The 27013-nt window shown below is 37.5% G+C and overlaps 1 protein-coding gene across 1 annotated transcript in view; it reads right to left on the reverse strand.

The window, feature by feature from the left end:
* Positions 1 to 27013, reverse strand: part of UVSSA (UV stimulated scaffold protein A) — a 52415-nt gene that overhangs the window by 19884 nt on the left and 5518 nt on the right. The window contains exons 4-7 of the mRNA XM_080590277.1: positions 25631 to 26065; positions 24408 to 24517; positions 23687 to 23809; positions 8498 to 8606 (exon numbers count right to left, since the gene is read on the reverse strand). Of these exons, the coding sequence (XP_080446403.1) occupies positions 8498 to 8606; positions 23687 to 23809; positions 24408 to 24517; positions 25631 to 26065 (777 nt within the window). The remainder of the gene's footprint in view (positions 1 to 8497; positions 8607 to 23686; positions 23810 to 24407; positions 24518 to 25630; positions 26066 to 27013) is intronic.

The raw sequence follows: 27013 nt of genomic DNA on the forward strand, positions 1-27013 counted from the left end.
CTTCAACTTGCCTTAAAAATACAGTAATTTCTGCTTCCCATTCGTTGAATCTTAGTCAAGCTGAATGTATGTGATTTGTATTAGTACAGACAACTCCAAAACTGTCAAGAAAATCTAGCAGTTGAGGTAAAATATTTATGCACTTACTCTCTACTGTGCTCATAATGAAAAAATCCGAATGTTTTTTATTCAGGAGCCACAATAAGCTTTCCTGTTAAGTAAGCAGAACTTTGCAAAGCTTACTTTACATGGACTTACAGACCAGAGAATTTATGGCAACATCTGGGGCAGAGCTTCTGAACAGCTTCAGTGTTTCAGGCCAGTTTTGCTATCTCTCACCAAGCACAACTGCGTGTGTGAACACAATTATCATAGGTGATCAGGTGGTAGGAAGATTGCATTATCTCTGGTTCTGCTACTCATAAGGGATGAAACTTTGAATTACATAAATCATCCCTGACGGATAGCTGATCATTATGAAACCATTACAAATTAAAGGAATATTCAGTTGTTTTTTTAATTGGGAGAATGAGAAATTTCTCACTACTAGATGCTATAAGTGAACTCTAAAAAGTCTTCATACAGGGATAAACAGGTTACAACAGTTATCAGTTTTTTGGGGTAGGAAACTTCCTCCTTAGTTTTAAAATTGAGTAACAGATACAGTTTCTTATCTTACCCTTGAATGCCACTAATCAAACTGCTGCCTGCTGCTGCTGTGGGAGGATGCTGAAATGCCAGAAGTGGTTTCAGCAGAAGTCTCACAACACAGGGAAGCCGTGCACACAACCCAAGGCAACTTATCGCATGGTCAGCTGCACATTACTGTTTCTACATGAATTACACTGCTTTCAAAAAGTTGTTAAGACTTCATAATCTACGATTTTAAACAACCAAAAGAAATGCCCACAGCTGCCTTTTAATGCATGTGCAATCATTTACATTTATCAAAAATTTTTTGAATTCTACTTTTGAAATTCAAATTTGGAAATTCAAATCATTCAAAGAAAAAAGGTAAGTTAGTTAACTACAAGAGTTCATTAACATTACATAAAGTGTTTAAGTAAAGTATTTAAAGTATTTGTTTAGTATTTTTTTAATTATAGATTATGCTAATTTGTTATAATGATAATTGTCATTAATTAACCCTAATTTTTATGTTTTGAAATCATAGTTAAGAATCAGAATAAACCAAAGTGGCAGCATTTAGATTAAAATCTTTCTATTCCTTACACCCTGATCTTTCAGACTTCTTGCTTATACGTTTGCAATCCCTGGCCATTGCTTACTTCCTGTGAGGTACACTAATATCACAAACAACTCAGGAGTATTATCAGCATCCTGTACAGTCATTAATTTCTAAGAACTTCAGAAGGCATCCCATATATGCTGTGTCCTGTCAGATTTCCCGTGGAACTTATTTACACAGAAGGACCTTGCTTGAAAGTGAGGAAGGGCTTGCAGAATCTACTGATTAGGATGCATCAGAAGAAACATCTACAATCAATACTTCTACATGGATGCAGAAGTATTTTATTGGAATGTTTTTTTCCACAAATATGCAGTTATCTTCATTTTAAATACTGTATTATAAAAGCTTTACTCAATTATTGTCCTAAATGTAACTATATAGAATGTGTTTGCCTATATATAGATATATTCAAAATATTACTATAACGAGGTAATCTCACCAGTAAAATTGTAATTAAATACTTCTAATGTTGTAAATGCTAAGAAAAATTCAGACTATATGTCACATATTCAATTATAGCAGATCAGGACCAGGGTCCTAACTCCAGTGCTGATATCTGTTATCTACACATCTATGCTAAAACAATGCATGCTATTTCAATCATGTAACAACTTTGTCTGATTTCTATTAAAGCACTTCTAGCAATATTAATATAAATCTTATTCTAAATAGCAGGCTCCCATCTAGGGAAAGAAACGCAACTCTATGTGAACTGCTTTTTTTTTAAAATTTGGGAAAGGGGATCCAAATTTCACAGATTACCAAAAGCTGAAAGTAACTAATTCTGCTTGTCCTTCCTCCTGCAAAAGCTGATTTGAGTTTTTCCCATAAAAAAGTCAAGTAATACCCACAAGTCCTTCTTTAGCCTAACAGGAAAGAGCACAAAGCATTAGTAGTGATAGCATGGTTCCAAGTTTCAAATTCAGTTCCCGACAACTGTGTTCCATACACACTGAAGCCTGTCAGTTTGCCTTCCCCACGGTCCCCACTGAGCTGTTTCTCCGTGCAGAACTGTTCTCCATGTTCTTCACCTGTAGGAAGAATTCCCTCAGGAAGCTCCCAAGGTATGGAGAATAGACAAAACAAACCAGACTAAGAAGCCATCAGGCTTTTAAAGCAGAACCCAGAAAAACTGAGAAGCCATCGTTTCATTTCTTCTCGTTTAAAGAAAAGCTTAAGTGTAACTTTTAATTTCCGTTTATCTATCATGTGTGTGTCTACTTAGTGATTCAACAGTCAGCAGAACCTCAGCAACTTCATTCCCAGATACTAAAGCCATCAAAAACATTTCATTACAGCTGACGTAGGACACAATCTTTTGGTTAGTTTCAGTGATGCACTTTTTTTCATGTAGCTGATGAAAACAGTTTGCTAAGGTGCTCTTCTGACATACATCTCTCCCCAGATAAACTCACCTTTCTTTTTGTATGAAACACAGCAACCTGTTGGCAACAAAAGCTGCTGTACCAAATCCACAGTGTTCTCTTACTTGCATTGACTCATCCTTAAGTCTAACCATGAGAAACAAGCTCTCTCCTGTGGATGCCTAGGCTTGACGGAAACCGAACCATTTCAAAAGCCATTTCAAGATGACTTTCAGTAAGTTTTGCAAATATGCCTACCACCAGGGAACCATAATCAATCCTAATAACAGAAAACTAAACAAATTATTTTCCTGAAAGACTAATAAGTACTGAAAACAAGTCTTTCACTAAGTATTCAGACATGTTTAGATGCTCTAATTAGACGTGCTCAACACTAGGCACATAGAGTTTGTGCTTTTTCCCTGTGATTTCCAGATTTTCATGTATACCATTAAAAAACATGGAATAGAGAAATACCTAACTGGAAAATCAACAGACAGTAGAAATGTAATCTGTTAGTCTATACAGCGTGTATATATATATATATATATATATATATATATATATACACACACACACACACACACTTTGTTGTTGTTACTCCCAGTACAGGCTGTTAACGGTTATAGAAAATGCCAAAGCTGTAAAAATCCCACACCTTCAATGACTGGTTACAACTGTGAGTTTATCCATGTTTCTAAAACGCTCAGGGAGCTGTGCTAGAATATTTTGTGTAGTCTAAAATATTCCAAGTTCTCTCGTTGTAAACTCAGGTGGTTAATTCTCTACTAAGGAAATAGTCTGGTTTTGTGTATATACTTGTCAAGTTGGGGTACAAGCCTTCTTTCCCGTGTTGCTATGACATCTCATAGAAGAAAAAAAAAGGTACTTAACACACAGAAAAGACATGACCCAGACACCATCAGATTAGGAAAGGCAGTTTGGGGACATCTAACCCACAAAAGCACATCACTCTGTGATGTGAAGAGGGAAGAATTTCTGAAATGGATAGAACTAACCCCTGGGATTTTAGAACTGCAGCATTGATCTTGATATGAAAAAAGCCCAAACAGATTTTAAGACACAATGTGAGCCACTGAAGTGGTTATCAGGGACCTAAAAACATTTTAGTATGAGGCTTAAATACAAGAGAAATAATCTGATGAACAAGATTTGAAATAACGATTTATGTTCTTGACTGAACAGTCCTTTCCCACATAATTCTGAATAAAGGTTGAAACTTGACAACCAGTTGACTGCTCCCTAATCAGATGGCTTCCCCATGTCACCACTTGTAAAATGGCAATACCACTTCCCTGTGCCTCAAAGTAGTATCACAAAAATAAATTTGTGAATGCCTGCACTGAGACCCAGGCAAGAATTACGAGTCACGAGAAAACCCATTAGTACCTTGATATTACTTAATTAGAGCGGGATTCGGCTTTTAGACAAACACCCACATTTAACCATTAGACATAGGTGCCTGAGCTCTCTCTACAGCAAACAGAGATTATGCAATATAATCACTGGTGTCAGGAGAGATAACAAAGGCCCCTACATTCCCTCACTGGAACAGATCCCCAGACTCTGTGGCCCTCCCTAAGGCACCAGCAGCAGAAGAGAGCAGTTGCTTGAGGAGGTATTTTGGACTAGATCAGAGAATTGTTCTGTCTTCACCTGGAAAAGCACCTCTCTCAAACCTGATTGCTTCCCCATGTGGTTCAGAGCTCAGCTACAGCAACGTCAGGGCAGGAAGGAATCTCTTCTCCCAGTGTCAGCTCCAAATTCTGTCTTTGGCACAAGAACTGTGTCATAAGCCACGATTTCGTTCTTGCCCTTACCCACTTTCAGGCTTTAAGCCCTGACAGCTGACTAACAAAGGCTGGAATGTGGGAAATCTCACGTGGAAATAATGCTTTATATTCTTTAATTGTACTTCTTCTCTCCCCAAAGCTTGCTTTTAAATAAATAACGACTCAATTTTTAAGCAGTTAGCATACTGACCGTACAAGGAGCAGTTGCTCTTCAATAGAAATGAGCAACATTGGTGCAGAGCTCTGAGAGAACTGGAGTGCTCCTATGACAATTATCTTCACAGTGCCATTTCTTTTTCAGCCCAGCATTTCTCTTTAACAACAAACTGCATTTATGACGGCTCTGTGGTACCACAGGACGGCTGGGCTCGTCTGTTGCAGACATCAGGTGCAAGTGTAAATAAGGATTATACAAATGGGAGGTCATTAAAAGTCTGGTAATGCTAATTTGGCATGACACCCCTAATGGGTTATATCTTCACACTTCAGTTATCTAATCACCTAAATTCTTTTAACAAATTTCCATTTCATCTTACACATGGAGATTCAAATTGACTTGTTTAATTCTCCCTCCACCCAAACTGTGCCCATGCTCAGTTTATCTTACATATTAAATATCACCATCAATTTTGGGATAATCATTATCAACTACATACACATGCATGCACACACACAGAGCTATTATTACACTTGTACATGGCTTCATGCTTATGCATACAAAACCTGCCATCTTTATCTTTTCCTTTTCCACTAACTTTTCAGATCTCACAAGAACCAAAAAAGGATGTGGGTGTTATTGGAAACAGCATCTGAGCTTGAAAGGTTGTACCTTGTCGGTAGGATACTTCCATTTTCCTAAGAGAAGTGAAAGGCAATAAGTGACTTTTATATTAGGAATCTAGATGTCACATTCCAATCCATTTCCACGGTCATGTTTTACATCTTTTTTTTTCCTGCTTAGTATAAAAAGTTAATTTGAGAAGTTGCTCACTTTTCCTGGTTTGTTCAGGTGAAGTAACACAAGCAAAAAAAAGCTTTAAATTGTTCACACCTTCTCCACAGCACTGAGAATGTATTTTACATGGAAGGTTTAATGTTGCAGTTAAGGCATTCTGCTTGCACAGACTTTTGTTTTCTTAGCTCAGCCTCTTCATGAACTGAACGTGAACTAATGAAATGCAGCAAAAACCCAACAGGATTATATTAAGATAAATCTAAAGTCCTCGCTATGATAACTGCGCTTGCACACGGAATAAAGAACCATATTTAATTAGAGAGGTGGCCATCTAACACAGCCAACTCTCCATGGTTAACATGCTACTTTGAAATCAATAAATTCTTGTGTAATATGGTAATTCACCTTTCTAAACAAAAATGTGCCAAAGGGATGCTTACTTTGCTTTTGCTCATTAAAAATATATACACAAGTGAGTCCAGTAGAGCAAATACTGTTCCTGATTTTACTCATGCAGACCTGAAGTAATTACAAAGAAGTCAGTTGATTTATGCAACACTTATATACTGGCTTCTGAAATTGATTTTGAACTAGTAACTGATAAGTTGGTCCAAGAAAGCACTTAAGCATGAAAAGATGGAAGAAAGGACATGCATAAAAAGACGACCTGAACAGATACTCTTTCCTGAACTGGGAGTTTAGGTAATAACTTTAAACGAAAGTTTAAATGACTTCCTAAATGACTTCAGGAATATCAAGAACGGTTCATATCTTTCAAAATGCTATTTTTAACAAACATCAGATAAAGAACAAACAAGTGCGACCATTAGCTCCTACATAAATGCATGCAAACAACATGAGAGAGGTGTCATTTCCTGATTGGCTTTTTCACTATAAGGTATGTTCCTATCAGCAACAGTTTAAATACAAATTGAGAATTTCTTAATTAATTGTATAGATTTTTAAAATATCCTTGAGTAGACGAGTATGACTGGTAGGTGACCAGACTAAGTTATCATAACTTGTTCTTTTATCCTTTTCCACGAGCAGGAATTCAAATGGCAGCTAAGTGTTGTATTAGTGTGATACAAAGGGTGGTAAGATACTTTATTTTTTAAATATGTGTCCATGAGAAAGACAGAAGAAGGAAGGGAGAGAAGGAAAAGAACACATTTCACTTCCAGTAGAAGTTAACAAGTAACAAAGAGAAATTTCACGTTGGGACTCATCAGGCTCCTGTTAAAGATATAAAACTCAGGTTCCAGTGCCTGGAACTATTAAGGACCATAGCTATCTTAATAACCAACCTCATTTGTTCATTTATTTACTATCACCACCAACATTTTGTTTTACTCTTGTTAGCCATGCATGCATAAGAAACTTTTCACAGCTACCCAGAAGACAGCTATCCCTTTCTACCATTATATTCTTTTTTTTTTTTTGCAAGTCCCATTATTAGCAATAATTAGAACTTAAGAGTTTATTGCAGGACTGAGGCAGGTGGAATAGCCAACATATACTGTCGTCATTTTATCAAAATCTAACATCATCTTGCAAGAACAAAAGAACAGCTGCTCAGTTCCTATGTGTCCTTGTGTCCTCAGCCCTTCACCACTGTCCTGTGTTTGTTTCTAAAAAGTACACCCCATTCCCACGTCACTTTCCAGCCTCACCACTGTCTCAATACTCCCTGTTGCACTTCACCTTCCCCAGCAGCGGCTGGACAAAGTACCTGCCTGTCGACTGTTTCAAGCAATGCATGTGCTAAAAGTCAAGTCAAACAACATTGCAGGTGGGGAAAACAGACAGGTGTGCAGTCTGATCAATGCAGGCCTTACGTCCAAGGGTGCCAGGGTGTCCTCGCAGGTTAACTCCAGATGGGTTAAGACGGACTGAGGCCCTAGCAGGGCCCGGCAGACCAGGAGATGTCCTTGAGCTGACCCGAGCCAATACAGGTTATCACTACCAAACATCTTTCGCTGTCTGTAGCCAAAACTGATAGCAGAAGACGGTTAAAAGGTCACCTGAGCCACATCTCCTTGGGTTTACGCAGGCACCTCTTTGTTTTACAAAAAAGATACATTTGGCTCATAGAGATAATAGCTACAGCCTGAATTTTATGATGCAAACAGCAGGTAAATTACACATAAATATGAATGGGATCAAAAAAGGTAACACAGAAGCAGCCTTACACAAACACCTGTGGAGAAATGTAGGCACAAGAAACTTACTATGATGTCTAACTTTTTTTAACTTCTATATAATAGCAGCTACCCCCTCCTCTCATCTGAACCATAATCTTCTGACTCTTAAAATACGCAATGCTATACAGAGCTGCAAAGCTGCAGACACTTAATAAGCTAGATGGACAAAGGACAAGAAGTAACACACTGAGATTTAATTATTTGAGATGAACTTTCTTCAGAAATTTCCCTCTCAATTTCACAGAAATACATTACAAGTACATAATTTGTTTGTTTTTTTTTTCATCTTTAAAATGTATTAAAAGAAGGCTTGCTTTATTTAAACAAAGCAGTCAAGACCAAGATTATATTTTGTCATCTGGTATGTGCTCAATGGCTATAATTCTGCACCTGAAGGTTGAGATCCTTTTCTTATCTTGTGATAGCAACATCCAAAAAAAAAAAAAAGCCCACTTTGTGAGCTGTAAATTGGCTACCCCACAGGAGAAAGCAGCTGCACATCTCCAACTGCTTTTAATACTACTAATTGAGACAAAACTTTATCCCATCTCACCAGACTGTTACAAATATTTCTATTATTCAGGCTTGTTTATAGCTTCACTTTGCAATCCCTTTGCTCCCTGTGTTTAGCACACATATAAGCACACACAGTGCTGCTTCTGGCTCTAAACTCCAGTGGAACATGATGGAATGAAATAAGCTTCTAGTCTCAGTTGCTCTTGCTCCTAGAAAGTATTTGTTTATCTAGAGCCAATCACTGCTCCCCTATCTATGTAATGACTTCCTCATAGCAGCCAGAGAGATTACCCACACCACTGATCACTTTATTACTTCATAATGGCTGTTTATTTACTTTAGTGCAGCAGTAACATGCAGGGATAAAGCTTTTCACAGCTGGGCAAACTCACCATATTCCTTACGCAGGTGGTCTGGAATGTGGGGCTCATAACCTTCCTTCTCAGGGACCTCCACAAATTCATCTTCGTCATCATCGTCATCATCATCTGAGGCTTTCATCTACAGAGATTTTTTTTTTTTAAATGTGAAGACAGCTTTTCATTTCCCTTCACATTGCAAATATTTCACAGACATCGTGATAGCTCTACTCAGACTCTGTGACAAAAGTATTTCCCTAATTATGTATTTAATCTTCATCTAAGATCAGAACTTTGCTTAACATTTTATCTCTAAAGCCATCCTCTATCCTAAGGGCTTCTTTAAAGATTACAACAGATGCCATTGGTTAAGTCTGAGAAAGCGTGAAGCTATAAATAAAACCAAAAAAATCTTAAAATAATGTCAAGATTTTGACTTAATGAGCAAATTACAGCCTTATCTCTTTCTCCTTTGGTTGATTTTACTCATTCAGCCGCAGCCAAATAGTCTGTGGCATGTTATGTAGTACTGAAAAGCTAAAGGGCTCATAAACAGAGCAGGCAAACAGGACAGGAACGATAAACCAGTAGGCTAAAAGTAGGAATATTCAGATCAAAGTAAGCCTATTCAGTACGAATATTCAGATCAAAGTAAGCCTATTCAGATGTGTCTGCATACAACAGTGTTTTACTGTGTTTCTTCACAGCAGCACTAAAAATACTTCGATGTATTCATTTCTTACCTAATTCATCAAAACCTAACCATTCATGCCAACAGACTGCACAAATTACTACCTAGAAGACCAGCAAAACAGGATTTTTCAACTGTGAACTTCATCTATATTACACTCCAAAATGGAATCCCTATGAGCACCTGAAATATAAAAACGCAGTTCTTACCAATTAACTGGGTCAATTAATAACCTAAGTGACCTCCCATATTTCATTTCAGCCAGCCACTACTGTACACGTGCCAGCAAGCCTCTACATTCTTTTCTAAGCTTGTTTCATACCTGAAAGTGAATTGTTTTTGCTATAGTACGCGTAAACTTAAAGAATCTGTGCCACCCAAACATGGCCTGTACGATCACAACTACAAAACAGCAAATGCCTACTACTCTAAAAGGCAGCAGTGCTGAAGGTTTATGCTCTGTTTTGTTTGTCCATCTCAGGAATCATTTAATTCTTAACAACAACACAATTAGCATATTACTGTATGTTTTCCGTGCACTTCTATAAGTCTATGAAACAATAAGGGCATATCAACTAAAAGCAACCTCACCACAGAGCTATTACTTTTTTTTTTTCCCCAACTTCACTGCAATAGATAAGGAAAGGCATCATTTTTTGTATTTTCAGCTATGTTCTTTACTTCTCCTGCTGCACCTGACTTATGTTGATATTCATATCAACTGCTCATTGTACAAGCATGGGAGGATACTGCAGGTTTTGCCTGCAGCAGAATTTTCCCAATTTATTTCACGACTCTAATCGTGTGTCACAGCTGCACAGCTGAGTTCCTTTAAATCATACATATACTCTGAAGCCAAAAAAACCTAGAAACCAATCTTGGTATATTGAACATAGTTTAAAAAAATAAATAAATAACAAAACACCATTTCTTTTTGGTCAGTATTACTTGCAAGCTGAACTGAAACTCATTTCTAATAAGCAACATTAATTGATATTAATATACACTTGAACTTACACTGAACGGATGGCGCAAGTTGAAAGTATGATTCTTCCCTTCGTTTAAAATATGACTTTAGGAAAACAGTAGCTGCAAGTTAAATTATATATATTTTCTTTCTTGAAGAACTGAGTAGATTTACTAGTGCGTCCTTGCAAGAGAATACCTAATTAGTCTTTATTTTAAAATTAAGTCCTAGCATAACCATGTTTGGAAGTATCCTGCCTTCAGGCCCCAACCAGCATGGCCAAGACAGATGCAAGCTAAACCTGACCTCTACAGCAGAAATCAAAATAGAGTTCTAATGAAAAGTCAAATACTCCACCACTAAAACTTGCGAAGGCACTAGATGTGAAAGAAGAGTATTTGTGTTAAACTGCAACCTTTAGAAGACCTTCCCAATGGCCTTTAGAAAGAAAAACACCATAAAGTTTTTTATTCTGTACAATAGGAGAGGGCTGGAGACTGAAGAAAAGTTTATTTGTATTTTGATTTCAAAATTCTGCTGGTGTTGTCATCCCCTTTTTATCTGTCAGGAGCAACTGAATTAAGTTTGGAAATAACAGACGTTCCTATTTCTCCAGCTAGGAGAAGGGCAACACCATGTTTTCCATACTCTGGTTCCATTTCTCATTTAGCTACCCAAAAAGACTACACCAAGCTAAAACTTGCCATCGATGATCTTAGTCTACAGCTTTGTTCCATAACATAAAAGAAGACTAACTTTCACATTATAAAACAGGGTAAGTAAGTTCAGCATATTTCTATAGTATTTACTCAGTAGTCTGTTCACAAATAAACCGCAACAAGTTTAAGGAATTGAGGAATAATGTCACACTAGTAAGAAAACTCAGTTCAGACCGATCATTTAACTTAAGTCTCCAAATAATACCTAAGGTATCAGTGGGTATACTACAAACACTCATGTGCATGACAATCTGAGAAGTCTACAAAGAATGCAGATTACTTCTTTAGCTGAAATTTCCTCTCGTTTTTTTCACATGCCACTGGAGGCACATGGCCCTCTGTATATTAATATACTAAAATTAAGCAGGCCTCAACATGAAAACTGAAGCAGAAGCAACTTTACTGTATTACCTGCATGGTCTGAAACTTTAAAGCACGTGCCCAGCCTGACGGAGAAAAGGCATAATCAGATGCAAATTCACTTTGTTTAGGTACAATCCATGAACTGTGCATTCAAGTAGTATAGAAAACATTAATCATAGGAAACTGTAACTTTTGTTATCAGTCTAACACTAATCAAAAGGGAAACCTGTCACTACCGCTGACCTGTGAAACGTCCCAATTATACTCTTCGGAAATGACAGGAGCACTTAACTTCCTCACTGAGTAAATGACGACGATCAATCAAGTTTGAATAACAATGAGCCACGGAGCTGAAAATTATTTTTTGTATAGAATCTACCCAGGAATTTATGAAAGGTGAAAAGCAACCCAAGGTTTTAGGGGCATTATGGCTTTCAGCTAGTGCACTGCATATCAAACACTAAACAGAATTTATGTGTTTTAATTTTCTAAAAGGTAGATGTGGACTTGGTGCTACAATGCATAACATATAATGCCAGATTTTAAATATGGGGGTCATTTTCATAAAATATTATGCTTATTGTTCACACCCTTGAATTTCACTGGGGTCTTCTATTAAATTTAGATTTCCTGTAAAAAAAATAAATTAACTGCTTAGCTAACTATCGGGAATTAAGCCCCCCCTCTTTTTCTTCAAATAGACATAAATCTTTATTTCGATAACACCTTTAACAAGACAAATAAGTTATCTTCTTGCTCTCAAATACGAAGATCACCACTGGTAGAAATTCAAGAAGTTGCACAGTAGCAGTGGCTAGCTATATCTCAATTTATTTCACTCCAGTGAAATAAAACACTTTATAAGAGCCATCCAATTTATGTTGTTTTGTTCAATTCCCTTTCCTCAGAAAGGAGGAGAGCTTATGGGCAACATTATTAGACAGAAAAGTGTGTTTTTTTTTTCCAATTCCACTTTTCAAACATATAGAAAGTTCCAAAGCAAACTCTAGAGATGTCATATAAAAGTTCACCTGTTATTTACTTTTCCACTACAGGTAAACTTTTTTAGTAATTAAAAAAAAAAAAACACAAAACTATCAACAGTTACTTAGAAGAAGAAATAAACGTTTAAGACCATATTTTTAGTGGCAGAATTAGTAAATTGCAATCGATACGAGGAAAGTCACCAACACAGCTTGGCAGTCTTAGAGAAACATTAACTACTTTCTCTCTCCCACCAGAGGATGGTCATCCAAAGGAAGACCAAACAGAGCCCCAGACACCCAAGGCTACCTGCACCACCACTGCTCATCAAGTCCGATGCAAAGGGGAAGTTTCCTGGTTCATTATTAATCTGCTCTACGACAACAGTGACATTCACTTGTAACTAAATGAATCATGCTTCCACAAAAATGTGTTTTTGTTTGTTTGTTTGTTTGCTTGTTTTTCCTTCAAGTGGTAGCATTCCTGACTAGGTATCTCACTGTCGAAGGAAACAGGATTTAGCTAGACAAAAGTTCCAGATTTTTGGGCTATACTTATTTGCAGATAAGAATACTGAAGAAAAAAAAATAAAATTACAGAAAACACACATGCATTGTTTTCATTGTAATCAGTTACAATGTCTCCTCAATTCTCCTAACTTTCATTAAAACCTTAAAATAGTGCTGACTTCTCTGGCTAGACAAGTGCAATCAAACCATTTGCTCCCTAACTCATTAAAAAAACTTGAAAATCAACAGATGTTTCCTTCCCAATCTACGTCTTAAAAAAAGAATAATACTGAAAACAGATATGGGATGCCAGTAGAAATGCAATTGTATCTTCTGCTTTGGAGTCATCACTCCAAGAGCCTCCAGCTGTCAGCGTAGCTCAGTGCGACGGCAGATCCAGTTAAATGCCTTGCTCATCCATCCCATTTTGTAATAAATACAAATAAAAATAAATAAATAAATAAATAAACCTCCACCCACGATACAACACTTTGGAAGATGTAAAGGAAAGCCTTTGGTCCTCTTCCCAGTCTCATACAAATTGACTACTACATTCTGTTAAGAGGATTTAAAAACCTGAGCTTCTGCAATCATAATTAAAGCAAGCAATAAAATGGCTGAAACATACAATGCAATCAGTTTATAGCACTAGATGTACAGCATTCACTAATTATTTCAGAAAAAGAAGAAAAAGATAGTGTACGAAGAAGTCATATCTACTTACTAAAACACCACTTGCAAACTACAGCTGGGACCATTAAATAAATTTTGCATGGTCTAATTAACTTGGTTTGCAATCTCAATTACTTTTCACCCAAGAAATCACTTTTGTTCAGTTTTATGCGTCTGTTTCCCTTTCTTAAAAAAAATGATGTAAGGCATCTTCAGACAAGTGAACTCTAAACTTCATTTGTCTTTCACCAGGCTTGATGGCTATGCATTTAAAAACCCATTCTATCTTATAAACTAAAAATTAAATGTACTCAGCTGTGATGGTCGTCATTGCATCTGCTATTTATATGCTAATACCCTCACTGGAAGATCTTGCAAATTATTCCACCATGCCAATATCTCATGTGCACCTACTCAAAGCCAACTAAATATTTTTCTAGAGGCAGAAGATTTCTGGTTAGGGAACCAGAATATTTATCACCATAGAACCCAGCTAAAGGGGCAACCTTAAGTGAATACATTTTTTATTCAGCCACAACACTGAACACAGTTCAGTCATCCTCAATGAAATTTGGGAATGCTCTATGCAGTCAAACACTGACTGGGGAAAAAGAATTTCTTCAGTACCGGTAATAGAAACTGAATAGTCAAACAATGTATCTTACAGGGAAGGATTTCAAAGGTCCTCCTTTTCTTTCCTTTTATATTATCCAACACACGGTGAGAAGTAAATAAATGCTGGCACCTTGACAGATTTCAGACCTGTGCTACAGTTTTCCTCAATGCAATACAAACAAAACAAACTACTAGGAGAGCTACATGTATAGGGACCTCCCACACACATTCCCTCCCCTCTTCTTCATGATTTGAGCATAAATTCAAACTTAGATGACCACAAATTAGATATGTGGTCCAGGCAAACCCCATTTTATGTTTACCAGTAAAAGTATCACAGTTCGTTCTGTTTATATTTGCTCAGCAGCACATAGGCTGCTGGGACAATCTGACTTTTATTGGGGAGTGCACTTTTCACACTACTTCTTAATTTCCAGAAGTTAGCAGAAAGGCTTATAGGGCTTCTGCTGGACAAGTCAGAGTAAGTACAACGCTGATAAACCAGCATACCTTGCTGCAAATTGCTTTAGCAATAAAAAAATATCCAACTATTGTCACAGTCCTACAGATGCGAGCTTGAGGTCACTCAAGACTTGTGTCAAACCCTTCTCCTTTCTGGTCGGTGGTAAACAGAGCTTGGACACAGCCCTTGGAAGGACAACAGCAGTGAGGCACATTGCTCAAAACCTGTATCACTGTGTTACTAGCTACTGTGTCTCTGAACCTGAACAGGTAAGTAAGCTTTGGAAGGATTTTAACACAGGGCAGCAAAAATTGACTCAAAAAAGACCAGAAGGTCTCAAGGCACAAGGGTTTTAAAAACCTGTTTTGAAATCAATCATTTAAAATGAATCATTGCTCGAAAGAAACGACTATGTCCAGTAACATGTGCATTTACAGTTTCATAAAGAATAAATGAAGTTACTCTGGAAAATGGGTGCATTTAAAAGCGTTATCTCAAGAAGATATTGCAAAGCAAGGTTAGTACTTCTTTAGCAGTAACCACTTTAGATGCATCCTCAGATGTACACTGTGCCCTACTGCTTGGGCTCCTATCAACCACCACAGAATCACAGAATCATCTAGGTTGGAAGAGACCTCCACGATCACTTAGTCCAACCTCTGACCTAACACTAACAAGTCCTCCACTAAACCATATCACTAAGCTCTACATCTAAACGTCTTTTAAAGACCTCCAGGGATGGTGACTCAACCACTTCCCTGGGCAGCCTATTCCAATGCTTAACAACCCTTTCAGTAAAGAAGTTCTTCCTAACATCCAACCTAAACCTCCCCTGGCGCAACTTTAGCCCATTCCCCCCTCGTCCTGTCACCAGGCACGTGGGAGAATAGACCAACCACCAAAACCAGCAGTAGTCAGTTGCACAAATATCCTTAAGCCTTAAGAAAGTATATTAGAACAGCAAAGAACTCTTGCATAATCCCAGCTTTTCACAGAAGAAATACCATGTTCAGGGGTACCAAAGATCCCCAAGTCCAACAACACATTTCTTTTCCACAAGAGCTAAAACAGAAGTCTGCTACCTTTCATTATTAAAGCTAATAAAGTTCTCCAATGTAAAAAGTCTCCTAAAATTTTCTGCTGACCACCTACACTTGATACCTATATTTAACATGTAGCACCAAAAGTGACTGTAGAGTGCATTAATCCCTTGAATGTTTTTGTGTAATACATATTTAAAAAATTTACACCTCTTTTCGATGTAAAGGAATGTAGCTCTCAGACATGGTTACTGTACACACCTCAGGCACAACATCTTGCACAATTATATACATATATATATATATGTAAAAACAGTACAGCATTTTCTGCTGCTTTTTTCATCCAGTTTATTATTCACACTGGTAGATGAGCTAATCATATCTCACTCCATCAATTTCCAAGTCCTCTGACTAAATAAAGATTGAATTTCATAATCAGATGTGCATTACCTGAGCGTATTCAGTTATTCAAAGAGACAGCCCCACTGCTGGGCTTACTGCTTGTACAGAAATCTTTTTTCTGGATTACTTTTTTCTGGATTAGGTTCCAGCAAGTTCAGGTCCCTGCAGCAATAGGAGCTCTGGTGCTGGTGCAAGGGAGGCACTGGGAACCACCACGGGAGGAAACAGAGACAGGACTGCCTCTTCTGATTGCTGCTCACCAACTTTAAGCCAACCCCAAAATCACAACCAAAATATATAAGCTGCTTCCCTGTTCAGCTCCCACAAGTAGTACAACAGCAACCTGTACAAAAAAAAAAACAACTACCCGCCAAGAAGTGGATTTGGTAACTGCATAACACACTAAGAAATACCTGGTAGAATTTCATTTTTAATGTTCTGAGAATTATGGAACGGATGAAATAATTTTAAAAGGGGCAAGCATAAAATAGCATTGCTCATTCCTGTGCCTGGAAAAAAACAAACTTGGTTTATTCTTAACTCATGGGTTATAATGAGTAAAGAATCTCTGTAAAATGCCTACAATCTCTTATTTGTCTTAACGTAAGGGGAAAGGTTTGCAGGTTTGAAGACTGAGGTGTGATGAAACCAGCAAAGCTAGAGAATGAAGAAGCCAACTGACAGGAAATCCTGTTTAGAGTCCACGCTCAGACAAGAACATACCAGAGCAGCAATCCTGAGATGTTTTCCATTCCTAAAAGCAGTAGGAAAACCCTCATTTTTGTCACCAAGTAAGAAAGCAGCTGTCATCGAGCCACTGTCACAGTTCCAGTGTTACCTTCAACAGCCCATATGCTTCAGCTCCCTCTCCCTTCGTCTCCTTTCCTGACCAGGTATTTTTCTCTCTGGGCTGTTCCCTGCACGCAGGCCTAGCTGAAATTGTTCCAAGCTATTGGTTAACGCTGCAGTGGCCATTTCCATTCCTGAACCAAAAAGTTGTTGTATAGTCTGATAACTCAAAGGGAAACTAAATACTTGTTTCTTTTCCCCTCTACAGAGGAGCCTTTAGGTTTTCCGGTGCTTTTCAGTTAGTCCAAGTTATTTTTGAGGTGATGAACAGTATTTCCATAACCCCCTTGAAATATTTTAGGTAGTGTTTTGAATTACTGAATTCCTTTGTGGCTCAGAGGCTTATACATGATTACAGCCAAGTTTTAGAGATGAAGAAAAAAAACTCATCAAGTTTTTTTTCACCACAAAAAAGTCATCATCTTTATGAAATTTTAAGAAATGTGATTTTCATCACAAATGTGATATAACAAGATTCCCATTAGCACTCATTTGTGCACTCACTCGTTCACCACTGCTTTTGACGGATTACCACCCATCACTCAGACGGGATCAAACTCATGCTACTAAACCTCTGTATCAACCCCCAGCGTCTATATCCTGACGTTGTATAGTTTGAACTCACATACACCATAAAATCAGTAACTAAACTGAAGTTTACTTCAATGATCTTATTTATGAATGAATCTGAACTACATATTTGTTAAAAGTTGTTTCAGATGTTGTATTTTTAATAGACAAATATATGCCTCAGTTAAATAAACCTAGTTTGCTGACTTGCTGCCTGCAATAGATCATCCTATGCAAGACACAGATAACCTTACTTATATCCCTGATGGTAGATTTTAGGCACAAAGATGTCATTGATGTGAACGTATTTAGTTTAATATTACTGCACATACTAAATTTAAATGAATTACTGTAATAAATACACTTGGTAATGTTCCAAACCTGATTTTTTTTCCATTTTTTTTTTTTTAAATAAACACAATTAGCTATGTACTTTTTCTGAACTTCACATGTATATTCTATTCACCTCAATGTACAGTTTCTCCTTGTAAGGTACAATGGATGAAAGGCAAGAATCAAATTTATATCCACTACCTGCAGAACAGACATTGCTTGGCATTCAAAGATGAATCAAGGGAGATGACCCTTCGGCCTGGAAAACTTAAACGCTTAACATAAGGGTTAACGTGATGATATAGACATCCTACTTTATTTTACACTCTATTAGAAGAGCTCCAAATTGCATTGTGCGACCTGCGAATCAGATAGGGATCAGAGGTCGTCACAGTGACAACTTTAAGAATTCATGACTAGATCTGCATAACAAGATATTTTTAATAACTTCGTAACAGCAGCAGGCTGCATAGCTAGTGCAAAGCATAAAATACACCACGGCAGCATCCAGTTCTGGAAAAGTAGATCAAAACAACGCAAAATATCACACTAGCTGATTAAACACTTGAAGAAGGAAGTAATAGTTTGAGAATTAATTTTATAGTGTTTGGTTTTATGTCAGCCTTATTTCCCAGCAAGGCTTAGAAAAATAGAAAAGCTCTTTTAGCTAAAAAGGGATTTAAAAAGATGTTTCATATATATAAATAGTTATCATATGAGTGTGAAAATGGGGGATAAGGGAAGAGGAATTCTAAGCAAACACTCCATCTGCATGATCTACCCAATATTTTGTGTTTACTTTTACAGTCATGGTTGACCTGACTTTTTAGATAAATATTATCTAGACAAAAAAAAATTAAAATGTTGCCTGGGGTACTATTTTGACCCCTCAAATATTATTAAACTTTATTCTGAATACATTACATGCTAAAATGTATATAAACTGATTCAAGTGTGATACTGATATATAATCTTTAGGTGTATACTGTATATATTCTTTAGGGGTGATGCTGATCTAATTATCAAATATTCCAAGACTTCTCTGAAGCTTTAGAAAACTTACAAACAATCAAATTACTATTTAATCTCAACATTAAACACTTCTGGTTTTCAAAGCACAACTTTGCCAGGGTTTTTGTTTGTGCGCAATTTAAAGGCATCAACTGGGGGAAAGATTTCTTTTACGAAGTGTCTCTCTTGCTCCTTGGGCTATGTTCCAGCAGATGTGGATAAAGGCATGGTGAGGGATCACTATGGAAAATGACTTACCCCTCAGAATCAACTTCTCTAAAATGAAGAGAAGAGGAAAAAAAGTGAGAATGTGAGCACAAGAAGCTGTTACACAGTGCAGAAAGCTGGCAGCTGGACCTTACTCTCTATGGCTAAAGGATGATGCAGAAAGAGAAAACAATACAGCCCTTGCTTTTGATCCAAAACTCAAGTGTGCTTTTTTTTTTTTTAGTAAAAAAAAAAAAAGAAGGCACTCACCTAACTAAATGAGAGACTTAAAACAGAGCTGGTTATAAAGCCACAAAATGATTAGGTAGAAATAACTCATTAGCATTGATAAAATGTCAAGCTGTAGTTAAAGATACAGGAAAAAAAGAAATCAGCAAACAGTCTAGCAGCCAAGAAACTGGTAGAGCTTTTGGCTTAATTTATTACATAGTAAAATTTCAATCTCCTTACGTATTGAAATATTTTAAGACTAAATTATGACCATCAAATATTTAGCTTGTAAACATCATTTACAACATTTTTCTGATATTTTTCTTCCAGAAAAAATCTGAGTTGTATTGCAGCACGGTTTGGGGCTCAGATCAGGTTCTGGACTATACACGGAGAGCCTCCTCCGAATCTAATTATTAATGACATTATTGAATCCAGCCAGATGTTTCACATGGATAAAATTAAGTACATGTATAAATCAAGATCCAAGTGCACACTTAGATTTGACAGATGATAAGGAAAGGTGAAACAAAACGTAATGAAGACAGTTAATGAAAAACTATATTTTCCTGGTTGTTAGTATAACTTGAAATTAAAAATTAAAAATGGAATAGACCTGTTAAATTATCACTCTGCTAATGACAAATAAGCAGGGTGTTTCTCACATCATATTGCTTACTAGCTTCTGTCTGGTCACATTTTAGTCAGCCTAAGTATTACATTTTTTACTGCTCCCCAAAGGTAACTACATAAGAGATAAATGTACCCTCAGTGTACAAAATATAGCCAATGAGCTACATTTCTATTAATAGTGTGAGAACTTCAAGTATTAATCCAAATGGGTAACCCTTTATGTAAGTGATGTAAATTAAAGGTAGTGTGCATGATTTAAAATACAATACAGATCTGTGCTGTAAATATCTTTTAAAATTGCAAGAGCATTTGCATCTAATCAGCTGCAAATCAGACATTAAAAAAGAAGAATTTTAAATATAGTATTTTAAAAAAAGGGGGAAAACATTACCAAATAAAATAATTCCTAACCACGAAAGATATTTTTAAATGAGCATTCCAGCCTTAAGCAAGTTTTTCCTACAAAAGGAAAACCTTGGGAAATAGGAATTTCTATTAAAACACCAATCTCAGCCAATAATTACAATTGTTCTCCTACAATAACTCATTTCAGTAGAGTCAAGAACTAACGCAAAGTATCTCTAGCATACTGCTGTTGTACTAAGTTTACCTGGAAACACAGACTGAGACGATGGCTGGCTTTGGATAAAGGTGGTGTAGAGAAAAATGTCGAGCATGCAGTATGCACTCCCTCTACTGGACACTGAGATTATCCTGAACAGGCACTGAGAGAAAGGAAAGGACATGTCCAGGCACCCAGGTATCGTGAAATAAAAGCCTGTCATAGCGTCTGTACTCTTCCCTCAGATTCAGCTACAACTCAGATTCACAGAAAAAAAAAAAAAACAGATTTCAAAACACATTCCCTAGCAGAAGCTAACACCTGATTCACTCCCCAAACAAACACTTAACTACGGTGAACTTGTGTAAGCACACAAAAACTCACGTGCCTCTGACCAGTACATGAGGACTGCCACTGTCTGTCCATCTCCCACCCCTATGAAAAATAACTCTGGCAGAAAAGTGCTGATGACTTCTGATCTGCTGGGGGAGCAGAAGGAATGCATAGTTTGGGCAGCTGGGATGTATTAACATTTATAAAAGCTGTTGCAAAATATTTGTTTTTAGATAGTCAAAAGCTAACCTTTGTCAGTCTTTTCCCTCCCACAGCTCCTGAGAGGTACAAGCAGAGGGGTCTCACAGCTTACTTGGTTGTCAGGGTCTAAATGTTCCATAGGAATGACAGCTCTCCCTATCATTAAGGCTTTCTGATGGTTTGAGCTCTTCATTGTGGAGGCAAAAAGAAAGAGGCGGTTATATAGCATGTCACTATAATCCATTGCAAGTCCAAGTGTTTCACTGCATAAAGTTCTGTGCCCTCCTTCAAGTGAGTTTGTGTAAGAGAACTTCCATAAACTTACAGAAAGTTTTCGCAGAGATTGCAAAGCAGCGGGGCTTCACGTTTTTCAGTAGAGATAAAGGCAATCTCTCGCTAAAACCCTCCCTTCATCAGTTTTCTTGATCTCAGTTTGAGGGTGGGAAAAGCCTTCCTCCCCACACATCCAAACAGAACCCTAAGAAGACATTCTAACTCAAGTGGGGACAGAACAGAAAGAAAGCAGAGAACAAATGAGATGAAAAAGGCATTAATTAGAGACCAGAGAAACACAGAGACTGAGCACAAAATAAAACCAGAAAGTGAGGAGAGTGGACAAGCCCAGGTCCCCCACCAAATTTCCAAATCCCTACTGCTGTATTTTATATTTGCTGATAAAATAAAACCGCATTCTCCCTGAAGGTAATGTGGTACAGTGCAATAATTACACTCCAAGAAATGAGCAAGTACACAAACAATTCACCTTTATGCTCTCCACCTGACAACACACGTACTTCAGACTGTGATCATTAGTTGCCAGGAAAACTGCTATCACATCAAAATGTAGAGTTATCACAGACCAACTACAAACCAGACGATTTACAGGGGTCCCTCTGTGCTCAGACACTTCATTTGCTCACTCTCTCCGCTCACAAAACGTTCCCTTCGTTTCTAGACGTGCTCATCTCTACACACACACGCAGGTCGACAGCGCCCACTGACTCCACGTGCTAACAAATGACATTTGTAATGCACTGAGCTCTGTTGGGCTGGGATGGCTCTGAGCCAGTGCTCGAAAGGACAGACTATCAGTACTTCTTTTGGATCAAAAAATACAGAATATAGCAAAACTCTGGCATGGCAAGAACTACAGTTCTGGCAGCACAAGGATACGAAGACTGAAGAAGCAACACATGATGCAAGCAGCAATGCTGAATTGAAAACGAGCTGAGTGTAACGTTTCATATGCTGACGTAAATATTTGACAGATTGGGATCTAATAATCACAGTCTAAGAGATGCTGTCGTTTATTTTGCTCTATCAGATTCTCATTTTACCGTGTTTTTAAGTTTCAACCAAGTCGTCTGACACATTATTAAAAGATAATTTAAACAGCCTCTTTCTGCAGCACAGAGCTGCATATGGTCAGGTTATAAATTAAAATAACTCAGCACTAAAAACAAATTTGGGTATTTTCTACCGGGAAAAAAAAAGAACAACAACTACATATAGTTTTCATTGCATGAGTTAAAACCTCAAAATGCATTGCTTCATTTTGAATGTATTCTTTGAGAGCATTGCTAGATATTTTCCTTTTTTTTTTCCTCCTTTGGAACGGTGGAATTTATTAGCCTTCACCCTTCCATACATAGCATTGATCAGTCTCCAGAAGTGGTAACAATACCACTTTAAACACATACACATGCACGCATGCACGCACACACACACACACAAAAATCAAGGCTTGAATGTCCTTTATATCTTGCAAGAAATATAGCAACCAATATTCCATGCAGAGGTACAGCAAATGAAGGCCTGTCAAGCAAATGGCAGGAATGACAGCAGATGTCTGGATTCCTTCATAGCTGGTTGCATAAAGGTAGCACGCATATTTCACTGGGGGGAAAAAAAGCCTCTGACAAGACAGTCTAACAGTACTTTTTATTCATAGTTGGCATTTTTGACTGGTGTGGTACATCAGTAGGTACTAAGATGATGAGCCAAATTAATCTTGATAAAGCTTCATTTGCACAAGGAAAGCAAAGCCTGCAACACTCAGTCATGGCTAAACCGGGCTACCACAGCTTAATCCAAGGTGTAACATCTGGATCAAGGTTCTTACAGTCCAGACTTTACTCTGCACCTGACCCAAAACACTTATTTTCATGTCAAACTATACAGTAATTCTGTCTGGTTGCAACCAGCAGAAACGAGCATTATGCAGCTCTGCTACTTTAGATACTCCAACAAGCCACAGACTTCTTTTTGGATTTGAATAAAGCATTTCATCTTTCAGCCTCCCTTTATTCATGAGGTTTACCTGTTTCACAAAAAGCTGTCATAGGGAGCTAATCTTTGTGCAGTATTTTGACACTTCAAAGCATTATATACCGACTACTTCTTTTGAAGATGTCCTCAGTCATATTACCTGCCACTGTAGTAAGTAAATGCTACAAAGCAGAGACACTATTTTCCTAAATTCAGAGACACTAGCATGGTTTTGCATGTTGTGAAAGAGTAAGAGCTATAGAGTGTTACTGAGAAATACATAGCTGCACAAATGAAGCTGAGGACATAACGTTGAAGAAATGAAGAAATTAAGTATATGAAATCTGAACTTAACCATCTCCCTGCCCAAAAAACCAACAGCGCTGTCTCACATGGTTTTGTCTAATAACCTGACATAATACAGGGAAGTTGCACTGAACACCTGCTGAGTGAAGCTATAACCACCTGAATAAGTAAATCCATTAAACTTGTGTTTATTGTTTAAAGTTCGCCACACTGAGGTTTAAGTGCATTATTTGTATACAACCTAAACATTACTAATGGTCCTCTCCAGTAACACAGAATTTTTGAAAACTCACCACATTTCTCTCCTTAAAGCAAATGTTCATTTCCTTGTATTTCTTCAGAGCAGTCTCCAGTTTATTTTTCAGATCAATGGCACATCTCAGCCGATCATCATTTATTCCTGCTCTGGTAAATAACTGCAAAGCAAAAAAATCTACATTGTTATTCTTTTTTTCTAGACACCTGAGACAAATATTATTTGGTTTTCCTGCATCTTTAACGAAACAACATTGTCACAAATTGCTTTATTTTACAAGTAGCAATTACTGAATGCACTGCTTTTCCCATCTAGAATATGAAAGCTAACAGCAACTACTAAAGACAAATAAAGAATGAAAAACTGCTATAAACACCTCCTGAGAATGGCCTTCAGTGGGCCAAATTCCATGCATGAAGCTCCTGAGCAATAGTATCAATAGCCAGAAAGGACATTGTATTTTTCTGATACTGACATGTTTCACAAAAACATTTTTCAAAGAAGCTGTATTTTCTGAAATGTCTTTTTTTTTTTTGTAATTTAAACGTAGCATACCTAATGATGAGAGCTGAGCCATGAAACAAGTTATATAGCTCCTATAGTCTCCTTCTGTCCACCCCTACTGAAACAGCAGCCTTCTTTTCTATTTGCACCAATGTTTCTTCAACCTTACTTTCCTTCTTTCTCACTCTCCCTCAAGCTTTACAGTGCCCACTTCATCTTTTTATAGGAAGTGAAGAAATAGCTCTCTATCCCACCTGAATCCAGGACTGCACGGAAGGCAAGAACTTATTTCTGAGGAGTTTGTGAGCATCCACAACATTGTTTATTACAGCAGTATTGTCTTCATTCTCGTGTACCTTTAAATCTAATCAAAACAGGAAAATAAGAGTTAGAGCATGGTATTTATAGTTTTAGCTTCTCTAGTGAAGATACTAAGTAGAAGGAGACATGAACCTTTCTAAAAGATTTGATATTCAATATTAATTATTCTACTGTTATTATTCTACATGTTGTAAAAAAAGAGGAAAAGATGAAAAGCTTTCAGTCCACTGTTGAGAGCTGTTAAGCCATCAGAACTAAGGAATCACTAAACAAACCAAAGACAAGTGCAGTCTTCCTATTTACATCACACCTTGTCCTATGTTCCCATCAATGAACCGGGCCTTATTGCACCAGTTTCTGCATATTCCATATGAAATGATCCTTGTCCCCCCATAGCAAAAGGCACTTGAATGTCAAAGAAGCCAAGTGTGCCACTACCCAAGTACAGATGGTACTTTTCACCTGTTAGTCACTTGCAAGCCCCCACAGATACCTTTCCAATTCTGTTGCCTGCAGGCACAGAAGTAGATACCCCGTCTCACTGGCGGTTTGCACTTGAAATTCCACTAGGAATCTATTTGTAAGAGATTTCTCTTGGACTAACAAAACACACTCTACGTTGATTTTTCTAGATGTAACTCATATTAGCAAAGTTATAGAGAAAAGATATAATCATAACCCTTAACTCTTCCTGGCAAAATACTATTTACTGCTTCTTGCAAGTTGTCAGTAACAAAGAAAAGCTTAAGAAGCAGTCAACTTGAGGACTTCTAAATTAGCAGCTTATACACAGGTTATAGGGAGAAGGAAAGAAGTGAATGGTGAAGCATATGGAAAAGAAAATTATATACGTTAAACAGATTGTTATTTTTTAAGTACTTGGAACTCATTACGATACTACAAAGCACTATAATATGTTTACAACAACTAGTATGAAAGTTCAATCTTAGAAACTAATTAATAAAATCTGTAAATCCCATGCAAGGGCATCCAAAACTAAGAATGGTTGCTAGATGAACCAGAAACAGGAAAGAACAATGTACCAAAATGGTGTTCAAGAACCTCAAACACTTAAGTCATAGTAAAAACAAAACAACTACAGAGCACTTCAGACAAAGACCGTTTCCAGCTGTTTGTGAAAAAATGTTCCAGGTACCTGTGGAGATTTCAAGGTCTAGAGTATACTTATGAGAAATAAGCCCATGGTTCCTAACAAAAGTTTCGTAATCATCATCGTGGAGAGCAAGGACACCAGATTCAGCTCCCGAGGATGTGCCTCCATCTAATTCTTTTTGCTCAGGCGTCTCCTGTTTGTCACCTAACTCTTCATTTTTCTCAGTTCTAACACCCTGAGAAGCAGAAAGGATGTCCTTGCTGCAGCACGGCTGTTCATCATCCAGGCATCCGACATACGACTGGGTAACTTCTGTCTGGGAGGACAAGGAGGGTGCAGGACTGTCCTCATTAGCAGTCATTTCTTTGTGGGGTTCCAGAGTTGTGTCATTCACAGTGAACTCAAAAGGATCTGGCATCAGAAGCCGGAAACAGTTCTCCATCTCTGTCAGTGTTTCAGCAATCTCTTGGGACATTTCTATCAAGAGACAATGGTTTTAGAACACTGTTAAACAACGCGAAATGCTGATGTCTCCAGAGCAGAGACAGATCTACAAAACAAATACCACTGCCAAAGAGGTAATCCTTTACCTAGTAATCAGTCATAATTTATCCATATGTATCTCTTTCCCACGCAAAAATTGTCCTTATATAAGTGACAATAAGCAGGAAATCTAGAATTTTCTGAGCAAAATATTTGGGACCAGTGTTCCTCCTTTCCTATCCTCCCTGAAATTCCATTGTGTATCAAAGATGACTCAAATACCTCCATAAACTTGAGGCAGAAGGACAGCATTTGTAAGACACAAATATTCTCAGTGATGTCCGTGGGTACTCCTTGTGCAGCCATGAATGTTAGTTGTTTGTGGGTGCACCGATGAACATATGCTACAGCTGAAAGAGATGCTACCAATAAAACTGACTTGAGGAAGGTTAAATCTCTTGAAAATTGCATCGTTGTACACGGAAATGTTTGCAGCATGCAGGATAAATGCAGGCATAAATGCATATATTGCAGAAACTGAAGCAATTTAATTAAATAATCCTTTGTAACTGCAATTTAATACATTATCTCTGTTCTTCTTCCATGCTGCAGACATATGTTGATGTACACATATTGCTTAGAGATTCAGCTCCCAGTTAGACACATTGTTTAGCAGCAATATGCTACTTTTCATAGACTTCCTACACCACACCCAGGATTACTGCAGACCAGAGCTCCTTCTGGAACACACACAATGACTGTGTACACAACATAATTAAGGTTATCAGTCAAGAAGGTGTTGAGCAGCCTGTACCTAGTCATAGACAAAGAATTGAGCCGCCAGCTCCAAACCACTTTGTGATATCATGGAATCACAGAAGCTGGAGTTAGAAGAGATGCACGAGGATCATTGTGCCCATCTCCAGACGTGCCTGCTTGAGA

This window comes from Anser brachyrhynchus, assembly GCF_964034855.1.
Source record: "Anser brachyrhynchus genome assembly, chromosome: 4".
NCBI classification, from domain to species: Eukaryota; Metazoa; Chordata; class Aves; order Anseriformes; family Anatidae; genus Anser; species Anser brachyrhynchus.